This window comes from Ictidomys tridecemlineatus, chromosome 4 (assembly GCF_052094955.1).
Source record: "Ictidomys tridecemlineatus isolate mIctTri1 chromosome 4, mIctTri1.hap1, whole genome shotgun sequence".
Lineage (NCBI taxonomy): Eukaryota > Metazoa > Chordata > Mammalia > Rodentia > Sciuridae > Ictidomys > Ictidomys tridecemlineatus.
In genome coordinates, this window is record NC_135480.1 from 95,247,634 (window position 1) to 95,266,796 (window position 19,163).

Below are 19,163 nucleotides of genomic sequence, written 5' to 3' on the forward strand. Positions count from 1 at the left end.
GGAAATTAGACAATTTTTTTCAATGCTGGGGATTGAACCCCAGGCTTTGCACATGTTAGGCAAATACTCTACCACTAAGCTACATCTTCAGCCCCCAGTCCTTTTTATTTTTTAATTCTGAGACAAGGTCTCACTAAATTGCTGAGACTGGTCTTGAACTTACAATCCTCCTACCTCAGCCTTCCCAGTTGTTGGGATTACTGGCATGTTCTATCCCATGTGGCTTTGGCTTTTAGAGAAATCTAACAGAAAAGGTAGAATAGTGCCTGGTACATGGAAAGAAATTGCAGGAACCTAAAGTAAAATACAACATTAGCCGCCTAGTATGTTGAAATTAAAAAGAAGCACAAACCAGAACCAGGTTTAAATTAAAATATGTATCTGTGTTTATAAGGCAGAAAATGGAATAGAAGTACCAGGGATGGTTACCTTTAATACATAAAAACATGACTTTGAGATCAGCTTCTAGTCTGTGCTCCCTACAATGGGTAAGGACTTCAGAACTAAAGATCCATAGATTCACTCACACCTGTGTGTGCTCATTTTCTTATGAAGCCCTAGTAAAATATGAGCATTAAGATATTCAGAGTCAGAGGCTGAATGCAAAGCTATATTGACTTTCAGTGGTTTTAGTAATTACAGTGTTTCCTCTTGGCTGTTCTAGCTTATGGCTATTAAGGTTTTAAAGAACATGCAGTTTTATTCTCAAACTTTCCTAATCTGAGATTTTTATTATAAATAAATACTTAGATATGGATAAAATGTATGAATACTTGGAGGAAATTTTCAGAAAATAATCACAATTCAAACAAGGTTTCATGTAGAGTACTGAGTTCGATAACACACAATACTTGTGCAAATTCTGGCCATGCCACTTATAGGTATGACCTTGGACTGATTATTTAATCTCTCAGGTTTTCTCTATCTGCTACATAGAGATTAATTTGTTTTTTCGGGATACTGTAGAGATGAGTGATTGTTAGAGACCAGGAGGCGTTAGGTAAGAGTATGAGCTGTAGAACCAGGCTACCTTGGTTTGAATCCTGGCACTGCCACTTACTAGCTTAATGACCTTGGACGCATTTCTGAACCTCTCTCTACTCTGTTTCCTTATCTGTAAAGGGAATGAGACGAGTTCATATCTCATAGTGGTTATTACCTGAATATTTGTAGAGTATACTTTTAGAATAGTGCCTGGTACAGAGTGCTGCTTAAGTATTTGTTAAGTAAATTGTTAATTAAAGCTCCTGGCTCCATGTAAATACTCAATAAAAGATGGCTATTATTTGTATTTAATAAATAATTGATTTCATGTGAAAATAAAGCCTTATATTTTGATAGCCATAAAGCCCCCTTCACATTTTTTTTTCCTTTTTAATTAACCATCCTTAACCAGGCACAGTAGCACATACCTGTAATCCCAATAACTCTGGAGGCCAAAGAAGGAAGATCAAAAGTTTGAAGCCTGCCTTAGCAACTTAGCAAGGCCCTAAGCAACTTAATGAGACCTTGACTCTAAAAGTAAAGACAGCTGGCATGTGACTCAGTGGTAAAACACCTCTGGATTCAACCCCCAGTACATACGTACGAATGTACATACATACATACATACATACATACATACATAATTAACCAGTCCTGAAGCCTTAATACAAATTTTAAAGGCATAGAAATTTGTCATCTATATTCAAAGTTTTCTCTACTTGGTGCAGATTAATTTTTTCCTTTGAGAGAAATCTTAAATGTATTTGGTAATGTATATTAGCCAATTTTTGAAATAAGTCTCACTAAGTTGCTGAGGGTCTCTCTGAGTTGCTAAGACTGGCCTCAAATTTGATATTCCTCGTGCCTTAGTCTCCCATGTTGCTGGGATTACAGGCATGTGCTAATTATACTCCTAACTAATTGGGCTAATTAATGTGACTTGTGCATCACAAGACACTTGTCTTTAGCTCAAAAAGGATGCTTTCTTTCTGGTTTGATGTAGTAGCCCATCATCTCTACCTTTACTTCTAATAAATTTTCTACCTATTAGATGATCTAAGTTTTCTGTGTATGCAATTTAGAACTACAAATGGGTGGAGGGTGATGAAGACAGGATTGGGAAAACATTTATTAGAAGTCTTCCATTTGTTATCCTTTTGCTATGTGAAAAGTATAAGAGCCTTCTTGCATGAGCAAGCACAATGAGACTTATGTCCTTCAGTCCTGCTTAGTAGGAGCAGCATATTAAATCTGGAACATGGAGGAGAGCTCAAAGATCTTGGCTAGTCTGGTTTCCCCCATCCCACCCTTATTCCATTAAAGCTAAGGAAGATCACTTATTTTCTTCTTAGCTCACTGAACCTCCCTGATAGGAAAAATAAATGGCATACCAGTCATCAGGATCACATATCATCTCAACTGTAATGAGTATTCCTTTGCTTTTCTGTCAGGGAGAGTGACTGATGTTTGGAAGTGAACTGTGCAAATGGCCTTTTCTTACTAGTACACAACAAAGTCTCCTCACTGACATCAGTGTTGGCTGCTAGGTATTCAGTTTGTGCAGTGGGTCAGCTTTATCCCAGTTGTTCCCCTACCTTTCATTTGTCAGCTTTCATTGCCTCGTAATTGTCTTTCTCACTTTATTATAATAATTACAAACAATGTGTAACTCTTCATCAAAGCCGGATTACTAAATTTACTGGTAATTTGAGAAACAAGGATAAATTTAACCCCAAAGCCATCTGCTGCTCTGTAGGAGGACTTTTTAAATTATAAATTAGACATTATAACATGCTTCTAGAGATTAAAAATTACCTTGGTTGTGTTGATTCCTAGAAGTTACTTGTTTTTTCTTAGGTTGAAGACAGGTTTTTCAATCTTGTGTTTTTAACCTCTTTTTTAAAAAAATGACCTAAGTTTATCTAACAACTTCCCCCTAACTAAATAAAAATCCTAAAAGTATTTAGTAATTATAATCATTTTGCAACAGTAAACACTGATAAAACTGTTAACAAGTTTTTTGTATCTTGTTCACAACTTCTCTTATTCTGTTCTCTGGTTTCTCATAGTGCTCTGGGGACCAACAACATGAGCATCACTTTGAAGCTTATTAAACTTACAGAATCTCAGCCCACTCCAGGCCTACAAATCAGAATCTGCATTTTAGCAATTCCCTCGGTGCCTTTTAAATGTTGGATCTATTTTATTATTTCCTTCCAACAAGCAGAATTCTCTCCTATGCTTGGTTCCTGTTAGACAGTTATCACCAGGATCAGCTTATTTACTCTGTGCAAGACTGTTATTCCTAAAACATTGGCTCTTTGCTAATGCTGTTTGGGCACTGATAATTTATGTAATAATGGTTTTTATTATCAGGAAGATAAAGGTCAGTCAACTTTGAAAATATAGAACAGAAAACAGTAATAGGAGTTCTAGTACGTGGTCAAGTATATCCATGGCCTGTTACTGGTTAGTCAGATTAGAGATAGTTATAGGACTCAGCCTTGGGACTAATTGATTGCCAAGAGAGCCAGTAACTGCTCTGTGGTTAAAGACTCTAGCCAGATCCTATCTCCTATGAACATTCAGGCAACACAGAAATCAGATGAGAATATGGAAATGTCAAATCTCAAAACCACTGTGAGAGTAAAACCTTGAGGTACATGCCTTGGTATCAAGGAACATGTATCATCTTGGCACAGTAAGAATAAGATGTGTGTATTTAGCACATCATGTACTCCTCCAGTTAATGTAGATTGCTAAAATGAATGTAGATATATATGTCTGATATTTAGTCTATAAACATCCTCATTATTCCTATTCACTTGGTAAGGATACTGTTAGCATAGCTTTATAGTAATTATATCCCTGTGATAAATTAGGACATCTCTCATCTTAATGTAAAGGATTTTTCCTGAGCTATGACAGCTTCACCTCTAATATTAAATTGGATTAAGCTTTGGATTAGTGATATCCTTAGAACATCTGTGATAGAGTAAAAAAGAACGTCTGACCTGTATTTGAATACTGGCTAAGTCATTTGCAGCTGTCGATTCTTGGGCACATCAAGAGCAGATCTAGCGCCTGGTGTTAGTTTCTAAATACCATTTTCAGTTAAAAAAAAAAAAAAAACACGGTTCCTTAGAAAAGTGGTTGCTTCAAGGCAGGGAAAATGAAAGATAAACTTGGAAGATCTTCTGGTGCCATTAAGGAAGTGCAAAATTTTTAAAAATGGGAGCAATTCAAAGACACAGGATTCAACATGAATCAGCTCCTAATAGCCAAACCTGGAACTATTTGAGCATCAAAATAATAACAATGGTATTGAATTATAACTCAAAATAAAATATTCAATGCAGTATATAATATAGCAGGATAATAAATGAATAAATAAACAAAGCGGGGAAAGGATAACTCTTCCTTAGGAATTGTTATTAATGAGGTGATAGATTTGTTAAATGAGCATGATTGAATCATTCCACAATGTAAATGTGTGTCAGAACATCACATTTTATCCCATAAACATAATGTATATATCTATTATTTGTCAGTTGAAAGTAAAATTTTTAAAACAAATAGGAATAAGGGAAATTAAAGCTAATCATTAAGAGTAGCAGCTGATTGTTGATGCAACCAAGATCTACCAGCAAATGTTAACACTAGTGGATGAACATTCAAAGGGAAACAGATTATTCATAATCTCAATGTATCTTTTAAAAATATATATTCATTACAAAGGGAAAGATAGTAACATTACAGTGGGGAAACTGAGCAGACACTGCCTTAATTAAGTGGTCAGCTCAAAACACACCAGTAATTAGACATAATACCACTGTCCCCTTATGTGTGCACTGAGACAAGCACATCACCTCTGTGATGTTCTTCCTGGAGGACTATAGCCTTGATCTAATCATGAGAAGGCATCAGACAAACCCCATGTGAGGATAGTCTACAAAAGATATAGCTAATACTCTTCATCATGAAAAACAAGGAAAGACTAAGGAACTGTTAAAATTGAAGAAAACTCAAGAGGCATGACACTAAGTACATTGTGGAATACTGAACTGAAAAGGGACATCAATGAAAAAAATGATGAAATCAAAATAAAGCCTATAGTAAAATCAATGTTACTTTCTTAGTTTTGATCACTGTACTACTAGAGTTATGTAAAATGTAAGTGTTAGGGGAAGCTGGGTGAAGGGCATAGGAAATTCTACTCATTAAAATTCTTCTGAAAATTTTGAAGTATTTCAAAATAAAAAGTTAAAGAAATACAAAGTGGGTCCAAAATTGCATTACATATGTTTTATGACAGAAAGAGCAAGTAAAATGTCTGAGGAACATGGTAGCCATAGATGTAGGCATTGACTTGCAGATCAGAGAATTAAACAAGAAAGGTGGTTTCCTTGCCAGCAAAGCCAAGCACACCTGAGTCTGTCTTAGACCAAGAGACACTTCAGTGTATTCGTAATACTTTCCAAAATCGGGTGACTTTGTGGGGTCTTTTTTCTTTGTTGTTGTGTGATTCTTAGGTGTTTCTGTAGTGGCTAACATATCAATGGCCTTCAAATATTTAATGAAGAAATGAATGGATTTGCTTAATATGATGAAATATCAAGACAGTCTGCCCTCTGTATCTTTAGGCTCCACCTGCTGGAATTCAGGAAACCACTGATGGAAAATACTCAGGGGAAAAATTGTATGTTTGTTTTCCAAAGGTACTCGGTAGATAGGCCTGTAGTAATTGCTTCTCTATGAACCTGTATAGATTTTTTTCTTGTCACTATACCCTAATCAATACAATATAACAACTATTTACATAGCATTTACATTGTATTAGATAATATAAGTAATCTAAGAGATATGTAATAAGTAATCTAGATATATGTAAGTTGTATACACATACTACACTATTTTACATAAGGGATTTGAGCATCTGTGGATTCTGTGTTCATAAGGGGCCCTGAAACTAATCTCCCACAAATAAAGAGAGGCAACTGTGTATAGTCCATTCCATTTAAATAAATAGCAATAACAAACACTGAGCGGCTGGGGTTATAACTCAGTGGTAGAGGGACTGGGGATGTGGCTCAAGCGGTAGCGCACTTGCCTGGCATGCGTGCGGCCCGGGTTCGATTCTCAGCACCACATACCAACAAAGATGTTGTGTCCGCGGAGAACTAAAAAATAAATATTAAAAATTCTATCTCTCTCTCCTTCTCTCTCTCTCACTCTCTCTTTAAAAAATAAAAAAAATAAAAAAAAAATAACTCAGTGGTAGAGCACTTGTCTAGCATGTGTGAGGTACTGGGTTCGATCCTCTGCACCACATTAAAAATAAATAAATTAAATAAAGGTATGTGTCCATCTACAACTAAAAAAGTTTAAAAGAAAAGAAACACCTGAATTTTCATATTCCATCCCATTTACTCAACTCTTGTTTCACTATATGCTTTAGATAGAAAGCCACAGACCATGAAGGAAGAAAATTATCCAGATTCCTGTGAAGAAATAAAAAGTCTTTTAAGTGCCTTCCCATTACCACTTCTTAAGGCTGACAATTAGTAACTTTCTCAAAAATAGCTACATATCACTGTGCCAGGGAAACAAGTAAAGGTGGCACTTAGCAGTGAGAACTCTTTAGTCATACTTGGTTTTTATTCAAGCTGTACAGCATAATAGCTAGCAGTATAACTTTCTTCTAAAATAAGGTTTCTTCATAGGGTTACTAAGAAGACATCTTCAAAGAACTTAGACCAGCACCTAGTACAACATAGTGAAGCACTTTTAAAGGAGATAAGGACTTGCACTGGGGTTGTAGCTCAGTGGTAAAGCATTTGCCTAGCATGCATGAGATGCTGGGTTTGACTTCCCCAGAACTGACAAATAAAAAGAGAGAGATGGGAACTGGGGTTGGGGCTCACTGGTAGAGTACCTGCCTGGCATGTGTGAGGCACTGGGTTCAATTCTCAGCACCACATAAAAATAAATGAATGAAATAAAGGTCTATCAACGTCTTAAAAATGTTTTTTAAAAAAGAGAGAAAGATGGACAAAATAATCATGTAGCAAATCTTTATTGGATAACTCTTGTCTGCAGACAGTATGATGTGGGTCTGGGACAGCTGGGAGTTCAGACTGTCTTTATCCTCCACACTCTAATTCCCTCTAATCTGGTTTATAAGTGAAATAATAATGACAATAAGGGTAATATCAAAAACTGCTGCCATTTTCTGAATACCTTCTGTGTTTCAATAGCTTTATATTTGTTTTCTACTTATATTATTACAACTTTCTTGATAGTAGATAGTGTTACCATTTTATAAATGAGAAAATCAAGGCTCTGAGAAGTTAAGTAATTTGCCCAAGATACATGCCTAAGTAGAAAACCCAGGGTTTGGTCCCAGATTTGCCTGACTGCAGAGTCTTACTTAATCCATTCATCAGGTGATTATAAATATATTTGAAATGCCCTGACAAGGTTGTAGAAGACCTCTACATATACAATATTGTAGTGCTTAGTGAGCCTGGTTACATTTTGGTGTTTTTAATATTCCCGCAATCTCAAGTTCCTGTTGAAAGTTAATACAGAATATAGTACACAATGCTTAGTACATCTCTTCCTATGAATGAACTGCTTTGTTGGTCCTAAGTCTACAAAAACAGTATTGCAAAACTGAACTACCACAGGCATGGTGATGCTTTCCTAGCTCTCCCTCTCCTGCTATGAAGTGCACCAAGGAGAGAGCCAAAGACCACATTGACCAAACCACCTTCCTGACAGGCCTGCCCCCACCCCCATCAGTCTTTTGTGCATTTCACCAGGATGTGGGGAAGATCAGAATGAAGTGGCTATATAAGGACTCTTTGAGATTGAAATTTCACAATGCTATTTGGAGGGTATCTTCAACTTACACATTCTAAAACTCATCCTGTGATTATGGTTTAAAGTACAACCATTTTAGTTCCTATTTCAGGATCTCCACACATACACACCGCAGAATTTCTTATGCTTTTCAGTGTAACTGAAATTAACCTTTTCTTCCTTAAACCAGATTCTTGAACATCTAGTCCTTGACTCATTTGAGAGTGTGGTTTTCCAGAAAATAAGAAACATGTATCTCTGTGTGTACATGTGGGTTCCAAGGTGAATAGGAGTGGTTAGTCCTAAGTTGCATAGAGAAGATAAACTCTCTGACAGCCATTTTGGAAATTGGAACATAGAACTGAACTGAGGATACACTGTAAAGAGTTCTCATTGGCTTCCCTTTGCCTCCTAATCCACAATGTGATTCCACCAGGTTTAGACTGTGTCAAACATTCTTTTCACAGATGCACTCCCTTTTCTCTTCTGAACCTAAAAACTATTACTACATTTTTTTCTACCCTTCCTGCATATTTCCTTGGCACTTTTTCTCTAAAAGACAATAGTTGGCAATAATGGTTTCACAGAAGGAGTGCTCACATTTCACATCTATGCTCTAGGCATTTTACATTCTTAATCTCATTTAATTTTCACAGCATCCTAACAGGTAGATGAATTATCTATTCCCACATTTATAAATAGGGAAGCTATGGTGTGGGGAAGTTAACTTCCCTAGGGTACAGGAAGTTAGAAAGTGGCAAAACTGAAAGTCACTTTATTCTCCCTAACTTCATGGTTGTGCTTTCCCCATGAAGCTGAGATGATGAGGATTGTAACTGTTATTACTGTTAGGGCTGCTTGCTCCCAGTTCTTATGTCATCCAAGGGAGAGAGTACTTTGCGTGAGGTACAAACGTGCATGGTCTGAAGGTGTGAACTGAGCCGGAGTTCACATTAACACCATGGACCCTCGCAACAAGCTGCTGGTTGAGTACTTTATTATTGTTGCAACTTTACAAGTGGGGAAGCTAAGGCTCACCAGAATCCCAAAGCTAATCAGTCTGGCAATGGAAACTGGATCCAGTCCCTTGTGGGGCATTTCTTAAAGTTTACTATGCATAACAGAGCTGTGCACCAGCTGGGAGTAGTCAGTCCCTAAGGTAGTACATGACAACATCAAACAGTAGGCATGTAGCTTACAAAAAGTTAGAATATATTTCTCCAGTTAGAACATGAGATTGTACAAAGGCTTAGCAAGATAGGAAACTTGAATTCATACCAAAGCTCACTAAATTTTTTTGTGCTTTTTTTTGGAGGATGAGGGTACCAGAGATTGAACTCGGGGGCACTCAACCCCTGAGTCGCATCCCTAACCCTTTTTTGCATTTTATTTAGAGACAAAGTTTCACTGAGTTGCTTAGCACCTGACTGTTGCTGAGGCTGGCTTTGAACTCGAGGTCCTCCTGCCTTAGCCTCCCAAGCTGCTGGGATTACAGGTGTGCGCCACTGCACTGGGCTTTTTGTGCATATTGTACACATTTGAGTACAATGTTTCCAGAGTGCAGCTTGGTTTTGTTTGTTTGTTTGTTTCTGTTTTTGTTTTTTGTATTTTTTTAGTTGTTGATGGACCTTTATTTTTTATTTATTCATTTATGTGTGGTGCTGAGGATCAAACCCAATGCCTCATACATGCTGGACAAGCACTCTTACCACTGAGCTATAATCCCAGCCCTGTAACTTGACTTTTGGTTTGGTTTGGTTTGATTAGTGGGATTAAATCCAGCAGTGTTTTACTACTAGCTACATCCCCAGTCCTTTTTAATTAATTTATTTATTCACTCATTTATTTTTTGAGACAAGGTCTCACTAAGTTGCCAAGGTTGACCCTGATCTTGGCATTTTCCTGCTTCAGCTTCCCATGTTGCTGGGAGATATTCAGAGAGCATTCTGCATATAAAAGTTGTAGATACCATATGAGGAGGAGTATAAGGGCAGGGCTATTCACTGTTTTGAAGTATAATGCCATTATATTCCATAAATGAGTAAATAAATGATAATGGTGCTAGATGGCCTAAGGATGGAAAAATACCATCCTGGATGGCCATATGCCATCTGTATTAGTGAGTTATTCATATGGGTATCTGGCTAAATCAGGTTGCATGGATGAACATGATTGCTTAGGAAACTGTACTTGTTGCCTTAAAAGGATATAGATAGATAGATAGATAGATAGATAGATAGATAGATAGATAGATAGATAGATAGATAGATCTAACTAACTAACTATATATATATATATAGTTATATCTTGCTACCCCCAGGTAGTGGCTGTCAGAGCAGCCACAGTCACTTAAATATGTTTTACTCATCTGTTTTTTTTCCTGTAGAACATATGAGATTAAAAAAAATCTTTATCAATCAACAAGTAATTGAAATTCTGTGATTATCAAATTCATGGTGGTTATCCACACCAGCAAATTTTCTTTGAACCTTAAAAATACTTGCTTTTAAAAAGACCTTTTCCAGTCTCTCACTTTTTTGAGAAGAAAACTCAATTCATGTATACATTCATTCATCAATATTTATTGAGTACTTGAAATTTGTGGGTCATTGTGCTAATTGCTAGGGAAGCCTCACTAGAAAGATGTCATCTCAGTTCTCACAGAGCGAATAGTGGTGACATTGTTAATGGAGCATATTATAAAATCTATTGCAGAGAAATGCAGTGTAGTTTGAGAGCATAGATGAAAGTAACATTTATTTCCATTCCAATAGATTTCGGTTTTGGAAATTTCTTTAAAAGTGGTGAACTGCTGGCAACATGGTGTGGCAGCCCCCCTTATGCAGCCCCAGAAGTCTTTGAAGGGCAGCAGTATGAAGGACCACAGCTGGATATTTGGGTATTGCTTTGCTTTGCTGTGTTAAATGCATCTATAATGATAATACTTGCTACTTTGGCCCATGGTAGAAACTCCTGGCACTTGACACATAAGCAGTATTTCATACGTTCCCCATCTGCTGGAGTGTAATTAGAGCATCTTGAAATCAATACCTAGGAAAGAATTTCTAGGGACAGGTGTTATCATCCTAATATTAGCAATAATTTAAAGTTAAGCAGTAAGCAAAATGATGAAATTCAGATCATTTGTTATTTTTTATACTTATTGCAGTAGTCAGGGTCGGAGTTTCTTTCCCCCCAAATTCTGAGAAAGTAATAAATTTGGACAGGAATATTTCAGACCATATGATTTTAAGAGCCCTGAGGATTTTGAGGAAGATAGAGTGTTTAAAGTTCTCCCTGGAAAGTGTACTGTTTTCTTCCCTAGAGCATGGGAGTTGTTTTGTACGTCCTGGTCTGTGGAGCTCTGCCTTTTGATGGACCAACTCTTCCAATTTTGAGGCAGAGAGTTTTGGAAGGAAGATTCCGGATTCCATATTTCATGTCAGAAGGTAACAAGTTGTCTCTTATTAATTGTGTACTTTATAGAATTTTTGTCCCAAATGAAATGCCTAGGCAAAAGCTTTCCCTTTTCTGAGATTTGGGTACAGATAAAATGACTTAGTCATTTTAAAAGCCATAGAAATAAGCTACCCACTCCATCATGTAGATGAGACAAGTTCCAGCCTCCCTACTTATAACTGAGAACAGAAGTTTCCCAGATTAAGAGCAAGTCTTCCCATTCACTCTGGGTCTATAAATGTCCCATGTTTATTTTAGACTTATAGAAGCACTTCATAGATACAGGCTCACAACCATTTTACTCTAAGTACAAAATGGATTTTGCAAAATTAAAAAATTTTAAATTAAAAGCCAACTGGCAGAACTCTAGTGAATTAAGTTGAAATGCCATAATCCCTGCCTGTCTGTATTGGGTTGTTACATAGGCAGTAGTTAAATTTACTCCTTAGTTTTGTGATTTTTTTTTCCCATCCTACCTCTGGTGTTCCTACTAATAGTAGAAGTAATGCTTTTGAGCAGATAAGAGCATGGTTTGTGAAGCTTTATGTCCAGACTCCACCTGGTTTTAATCCTTACTCCACCACTCACAGCCGTATGGGTTTGGCAGTCATATTCCTTTCTTGGCTTCAATTCCTCATCTATAAAAATGGAAATAACAATTGTTTCTACCCTAGAGTATCATGAGAATAATTACTCTGTACAAAGCACTTACCATGGTGCTTGAGGTATAGTGAGTGATATGACATCACCCCCTCGTGTGGAGGGTGATGAAGAGCATGATATCAGCTCAGAGAATCAGCTAGTGCTCAGAGTTGCAGCAGTGCAGTTTTCCTAGTGTAATCAGAAGTAAATAATGTTTTGTGGACCTTTTTCTCAGCAGCACTCATGAGAAAAGCAACAGCCCACTGGAGATCTCTGTCTTACCTGCATAGCCTTAGTGTATCAGCCTTGGGTGTGATTGAGAAGCAATTTATCATTTTCTCATTCTAGGAGTGAGGCTTAGTTTTTTTTTCTTTAATACAAAACTAAGTCTGTGAGTAGATATTTTTAGTTGCAACGTTAGTAGAAAGGCTCATTTAGCAGAGACTAGTCCCATACACTCCTGTTTTTCTTAGTTCACCATGTGAACTTGACAAATATAAGTATCTTCCATGCATTCATTTTTTTATTTGACCGTCTACTTTCCATTGGAGGGCACAGAGATTAATACCATTGTACAAAGTCATAGGAGTCAAGCAAATAATCCTGAAGTGCAAGGTGATTCATGCGACTTCTATAACATTGTGTTTTCTACAGATTGTGAGCACCTTATTCGAAGGATGTTGGTCCTAGATCCGTCCAAACGACTAACTATAGCTCAAATCAAGGAGCATAAGTGGATGCTTATAGAAGTTCCTGTACAGAGACCTATTCTCTATCCACAAGAACAAGAAAATGAGCCATCTATTGGGGAGTTTAATGAACAGGTCCTGCGATTGATGCACAGCCTCGGAATAGATCAACAGAAAACTGTTGAGGTAAAGTGACGAGAGATTTGACTAAATATATGTTAGGATTCCTCTGCAGTTAGTAACTTGAAATTTCATTCTCACACCTGTCATCCTGATCTTTTAGCATATCCATCTCTGGCACCTAGGCCTACTGTTCAGTGTTCCCTGACAGTTACATCAGACTCTATTTATATTTGCTTTTATTCAACATCTAAATTCCTTCCTTTGCCTCATCTGCCAAAAAGTTCAAGAGGGTTTATAGAAGATGCAGGAAAATTGAAGATGGAAGCTTAAAAAGAACAAGGTAGAAAGTTTATTTTTAGACGAAGCATTAAGTTTCATATCAGCACTATACTAGCTTGTGTAGAACGTAAATATGCAGATATGGAACAAGGCTGACGGTCACGCAGGAAATAAGAAAAGGCACTGGGTTTAAGAAAGCCAGTGGGATTTAATTGTGAACTAGAGAAACTAAGAAGGCAGAAACAGGTGGGGTCCTGATTTGGAAATATTAGGGATAATAGAACTAAGAAGGTCGTGAACCTGGAAAATTCCTCTTGGCTTTTTTTCCTGTCCTCTAGTGGTTAGCATATTTATAGGATATACATGTTTTTAAAACCTCCACAATAGTGAAAACACAACAACAACAACAACAGCAACAACAACAAAATAAAAAACAGTGCTTTTAAGGAAGAAGCGAAACAAGAAAGAATATCAAATGCCCCCATGTTTGCTGTGAAAGACCAAGGCTCCATGTTTGCCTCCTCCCCTGTCATAGCTGTATGTAAAATAAACTGGCTTTCCTGTCTGGTTCATTGTGCACCTAGTGATGTTTTCCTTTACTTGTCCATGAAGTAAATCGAGAATGGCAGCTGTGAGCGTGGTTCTGCTGGGCTGTGAGTTTTGCTGAGAATGCTCCACATTCATTTATGGGTACTCTGCCCAGCACCCATGCAGGCTGTCAGGTACAATTAGAAGCCAGAGGAGCAGTTGCTTCTCTGTTGCACTAGCATCCTGGGAAAACTGGCAGGCTAAAGATGTGAAAATTTGGGAAGCAACTTTATTTTCAAGGCTTCAAAAGGGTGGGACTGCAAAAACAAGAGGAAAAAATTACCTAAGAATGGAGACACAGTGTCTCTCCGTCTAGTATCCAGATGTGATTCTCCAGCCCAAAATAATCACCAGAAAGTTCCCAAAGGCTTTAATCATTCACTTCCTGGTTTTCAGTGATTTGGACTTGGGTTGAAGCAGTGCAATTAGAGCTTCTGGGCTCGGGGTGCTAACTGCCCTTCTACCATAGTTACAGCTATGAGATGGAACCATGTGACAGCAGTGAGAATGCCTTATTAAAACAGTGATGGCATTTTCTCTTAGTGCAGAAAAATAAATAGATCTTGATAATGTAAAAGGTCCAGTCAAGTAATTTTAAGGCATCAACCCTTATTTAACTAATACTAAAGACTTGAAATTGTCTGCCTTTGGGTCTAGATTTCATTCTGAGGCATACTTTGTTATTTTACTTTTAAGAACACCCACTTTTGCTTTAGAAAGGTACAGATCATTGGACTGGTTTTTATGGTACTCTACTTTCAACCAACAGTTGTTTTCTCTTTCAGTCTTTGCAGAACAAGAGCTATAACCACTTTGCTGCCATTTATTTCTTGTTGGTGGAGCGCCTGAAATCACATAGAAGCAGTTTTCCTGTGGAGCAGAGACTAGATGGCCGACAGCGTCGGCCTAGCTCCATTGCTGAACAAACAGTTGCCAAGGTAACGCCCCATTAGCCAATAGTCTTATCTGTGCATGTGCCTATTTGCATGTTTGACACATTTTTTATCTTGTAGTACAAAGGTTAGGATTTCATCTTCTACACTCTATTTTTCTAGAAAGTTTCTCCCTCAATCATTCACTGGATTCTCAAATGTTTTGGCGCACCTTTCTGTTTGTAAGGATTAACTTTATTACAAACAGTTTTTTGCATAAAGAGATGTTTTGTGTTTTAATCCCTTGCTTCTGTTGAGAATTAGTGTAACTAACCTATATATTCAGTTTCATGTACACATTTTTATTGTGGATTTACCATGTGTAGACCTCTATTTTTAGGTACTCTAGGAGTTAGGATGTGTAGAGTACACTCCTTGCCCTCAGAGACATTATACTGTGGAAGCAAAATAAGAATAGACCACAAATAATCATAATTCAAAGAAGGGAAAGATGAGTGCTATTAAAGAACTGAGAACAAGGATGAGAGAGTCACATCTGAATGGGAACGAAATCATGAGAGAGGTGGCAGTTAGGACAGATCTTCACAGATGTGTGGAACAGTGACAGGGAGAGGCAGTACTTGAAGGCATTTTAGGTAGACAGAAATAGCGAGAGATGAGCAGAAGTATTTATGTTGGCAGTTGTAGGACTTGTTCCAATAAATACACTTGAAGTCTAAGGAAATAAGGAGTTGGAGTGATAAGTTGAAGCCACATTGTAAAGAGGTCCACGCACCATGGTAAAGGGTTTACTTACAATTCAGGAAGAGGTAAGGCACTATGAAGGTAGTTAAGCAGAAGAGTAATAGAATATCGTATTCTTTACTATAATTAATCTGAGAGCATTGGGAATGATGGGCAGGACAGAGAAGAGAAGAAATTTGGAGAGATCGATTAGGAGATTATTATAGTATTTGAGATGAGAAATACTGAAGATCTAAATTAATGTGGCACTGGTGGAAACAGATGGAAGAGGCAAGTAAAAGAACCTCAGAGGTATATCTTGTATAAACCTAGTGATGGTTTGGAGAAGTAGTTCTTATGGTGGTTAAAATTTCTAAAGTCTTTCTGTACCTCAGTTTCCTGTGTGTAAATAGATAAGATTATAAGAATGTTGTGCCAGTAAAATTAGTTAATATTTTTGGAATACATAGAACAGTGTCTATTACATAGTAAGTGAGTGCTATGTAAGTATTTGTATATAAGTAAATGTTGGGGGATTAGAGGACAAAGGTAAGTTAGGGATAATTCTGTCTTGGAGCTGGGCCTGAGAGAACAGTGGTGGCATTAACTTAATTGCCAAGAGGGGATGTGGACACAGATCCTAGCAGAGATGCTGGAATAGAGAGGTCTGGGGAATCATCTGTATAGAGGTTGAGGAGAAGAGTGGCTTGTTCCAGTGCTCCATTAGGATTTTTGTCCTCTTCTATGAGTGACTCTATTCAAAGTGAAATTAAGAGTAGAATTTTCATATTGAATTTCTTTGGCAGGTTTACAAAATTTGCAAGATTGTAAGAAATTCTGGCTTTTTTTTATAGTATGTACAAAGAAAAAAACCAAGGAAATTAAAAATCTTGATTTTCATAGGCAAATTGTATTTTTGTTTATATGCTTTATATGGAAAATGTGAGTACCAAAACAAATGTGAGTTAAATAATGTTATCAATGTTATTCTAGATATTTGAGTTTGACTTTCTCATCATGTAGAAACCTTCAAAGTTTAATTAGGTATTGCTTACAAGACAGAGGGGAAATGAGAGTTCATGAGCTGGGATGGTGTCCCTTCCTTCTTGCAAGTGCAGCCAGGCAAAAGGACAGGAGGCAGAGACTCCCCGTGCAGTAGCAGGCTTTCCTTGCCAAGTGTCTTTATTCTTAAACATGCAAGTGAGTGAGTGGTAAAGGGTTACATAAACAACTGCTCCTGAGCATGTGCATATGTTATTTGATATCTTTTCCTATCTAGACTTTAAGCAAATTCCCCTGGATATCTCAAATTTTATTTAATTTGGCTTGGAGTTGAGATGTATAAGATGGCTTCTTACGTCTGCTAACTTTGTTTCCTTACCAAGCCTCCCATGAGTTCTTGCACTTTATGCATTGACCCATGTCATCATAGAAACCTACTTACTGTAATTTAAAATACATGCAATCCAAATGGAAGTCTTCAGTGTTCATCTACAAACTTTTCTTAAAGGCTGCTGGATGCTAATCAGGAGGCAGCGCTGCTGAGGAAAATACTTCCTTCCCTGGGAGGGGCACATTCTACTTTTTAGTACAGAGCTTACTAAAAAATAGATTTCTCTGGTTTTATGGATACTAAATATGCTCAAAATTTCAGTAGAGCCTTCTTGTTTTAATTCCTTGATGTTCTAATTTTTTTTAAAGAGCCCCTCCTGTCTGGCATTTTGTTATGACAGCCTGGGCACACTAATACTATGCTGTGTTATACGGTGGGCAACTCCCGATCCATAATTCAATAGCTGAGATGCCCATTGCATTCATGTTTGCTTACAATTGATACAAACCATGGAGTGGCAAGATTGTTAAAAACCAGTGGTCAGAGTTCATAAGATAAAAAAAGCAAGACATTTTTCTCAGTAGTTATCCAAAATAAGTCAGATGCAACATTTCCAGCATATTGTACAGCAAATAAAAAGTACTTTAAATCTATCTAAGAAGAAATCTCACTGTATTCTAAATAATAATAATAACAGGTACTTTATCACTAAACTATAAACTCCTTAAAGTTAGGGACAGTTTTTTAGGTACCTCTAAGGCCACAGATTGCTATATTGATAATAGCAATAAAAAATCAAGGAAACAGCTGGCATGGTGGTGCACGCTTGTAATCTTAACAACTTGGGAGGCTGAGATAGGAGGATCACAAGTTCAAATCCAGCCTCAGCAACTTAGCAAGACCCTGTCTCAAAATCTTAAAAAAGGGAGGGGGTGCTAGGGATGTGGCTCAGTGGTTAAGTCCCTCTGGGTTCAATCCCCAGTACCAAAGAAAATAAATTGAGGAAACAACATTATCGTACACAAAGATCACATGAACTGTAAAATCCTGCAGAATTTTAGTTCCATGCAGAAGGTCTGCATGATTTTGAGGTGACTTTGCTTAAGAATTTCTGAGTTCCTCAATTCTTAAATATAAAATGGAAATGGCAATACCTACTTAATAAGATTGCTACTGAGTAAAACTTAGTTAACCTGAACCAGCAGTTGAGTTCAGCAAATAGAGCACTTATCTGTCAGGCACTGTCCTCACCACTGTGGGCATTGTATTAATTCGCTGGGGCTGCCATAACAAAATGCCAGACTGAAGGGTTCAAACAGAAAAGTCATTTCCTCACAGTTCCTGAAGCCATCAGCATCTGGTGCAGGCTAACTCCGTGGGTAGATGGCTGCCTTCTTACTCTTTTTTCATGTGCCTCTTCATCTGTCAGTTGAGGAGAGAGAGTTCTGGTGGTCTCTTCCTCTTATAAGAACACTAGACCTCTTGGATCAAGACCTCATGTTTATGACTTAATCTAACTTTAACTTACCTCCTTAAAAGCCTTATCCCCAAATTAGTTCTTATAAGAGGAAGAGACAACCAGAACTCTCTCTTGCTAAGTTGCTGAGTCTGGCCTTGAACTTTCAGTCCTCTTGCCTCATCGTCTCAAGTCACTGGAATTATAGCCATGCACCACCATGCCCTGCAGAACCCAGGGTTTTGTACATGCTAGGCAAGCACGCTACCACTAGCCACACCCCAGCCCAGACAGACTACCTTAGACCCCTTAGCAATTGCAAGACTTCTAAAAAGCAGATTTATGATACCTACTATCCTATTTCCTGGGAAGTAAGTATCACAACAAAATGTTATTCCTCCATCCTTACCAAGTTCATGGGTCCATTAATGTCCAGGTCAGGTGCAAAAGTTTTCAAGGAAAATGTACTATGCTTGGTCTAGCACAGCAGCCCTGCCATTTAAGGAATTGTAGCTGATGAAAGTAAGGACTGAGAAGGAGCAGCACATTGTAGTTTTTGTGTGGCCATCTCATTTCCATTGCAGTGTCTCAGGTAATAGTTTCCCTACTTTCATATAAAAGGAGCAGTATCATACATTTGGGAAATAGAAATCAAAATTCAGTTCTATCCTTTGAAAATACAACAATGAGGGTTGGAAGACTGTAACAAATTAGAAAGTTTAAATTTCACATTGTGACATTGACTAGAGAAATTAAATGACTAATATTTGAAAAGAAAAAAAGTTGTTTAACATCAAATGTGGCACAGGTATAAGCCTGAAGAATGATGCAAAAGAAAAGAAATTTCTTTATCATACTCAGAATGATATGCAGTAATCTTTTTCCTGTTCTTACCATTCATATAATTCTGAGACTTTGCTGGTGTTCTTCTATTTTTTTTTTAATATTTTTTAGTTGTTGATAGACCTTTATTTTATTTATTTATATGTGGTGCTGAAAATCTAACCCAGCGCCTCACAAATGCCAGGCAAGTGCTCTACCGCTAAGCCACTGGCCCAGCCCTGTTCCTCTATTCTTTATCTCATTTGGTATATCTAGAGATAGCAATATTTGGATCTGCCATATATAAA

At 37.4% G+C, this 19,163-nt stretch overlaps 1 protein-coding gene across 5 annotated transcripts in view; it reads left to right on the forward strand.

The window, feature by feature from the left end:
• Positions 1–19,163, forward strand: part of Sik2 (salt inducible kinase 2) — a 119,413-nt gene that overhangs the window by 79,920 nt on the left and 20,330 nt on the right. For all 5 annotated transcript variants that reach the window (XM_005334241.3, XM_013362349.3, XM_040285183.2 and 2 more), the window contains 4 exons: positions 10,623–10,747; positions 11,174–11,297; positions 12,604–12,824; positions 14,414–14,566. In XM_005334241.3, coding sequence (XP_005334298.2) covers positions 10,623–10,747; positions 11,174–11,297; positions 12,604–12,824; positions 14,414–14,566 — 623 coding nt within the window. The remainder of the gene's footprint in view (positions 1–10,622; positions 10,748–11,173; positions 11,298–12,603; positions 12,825–14,413; positions 14,567–19,163) is intronic.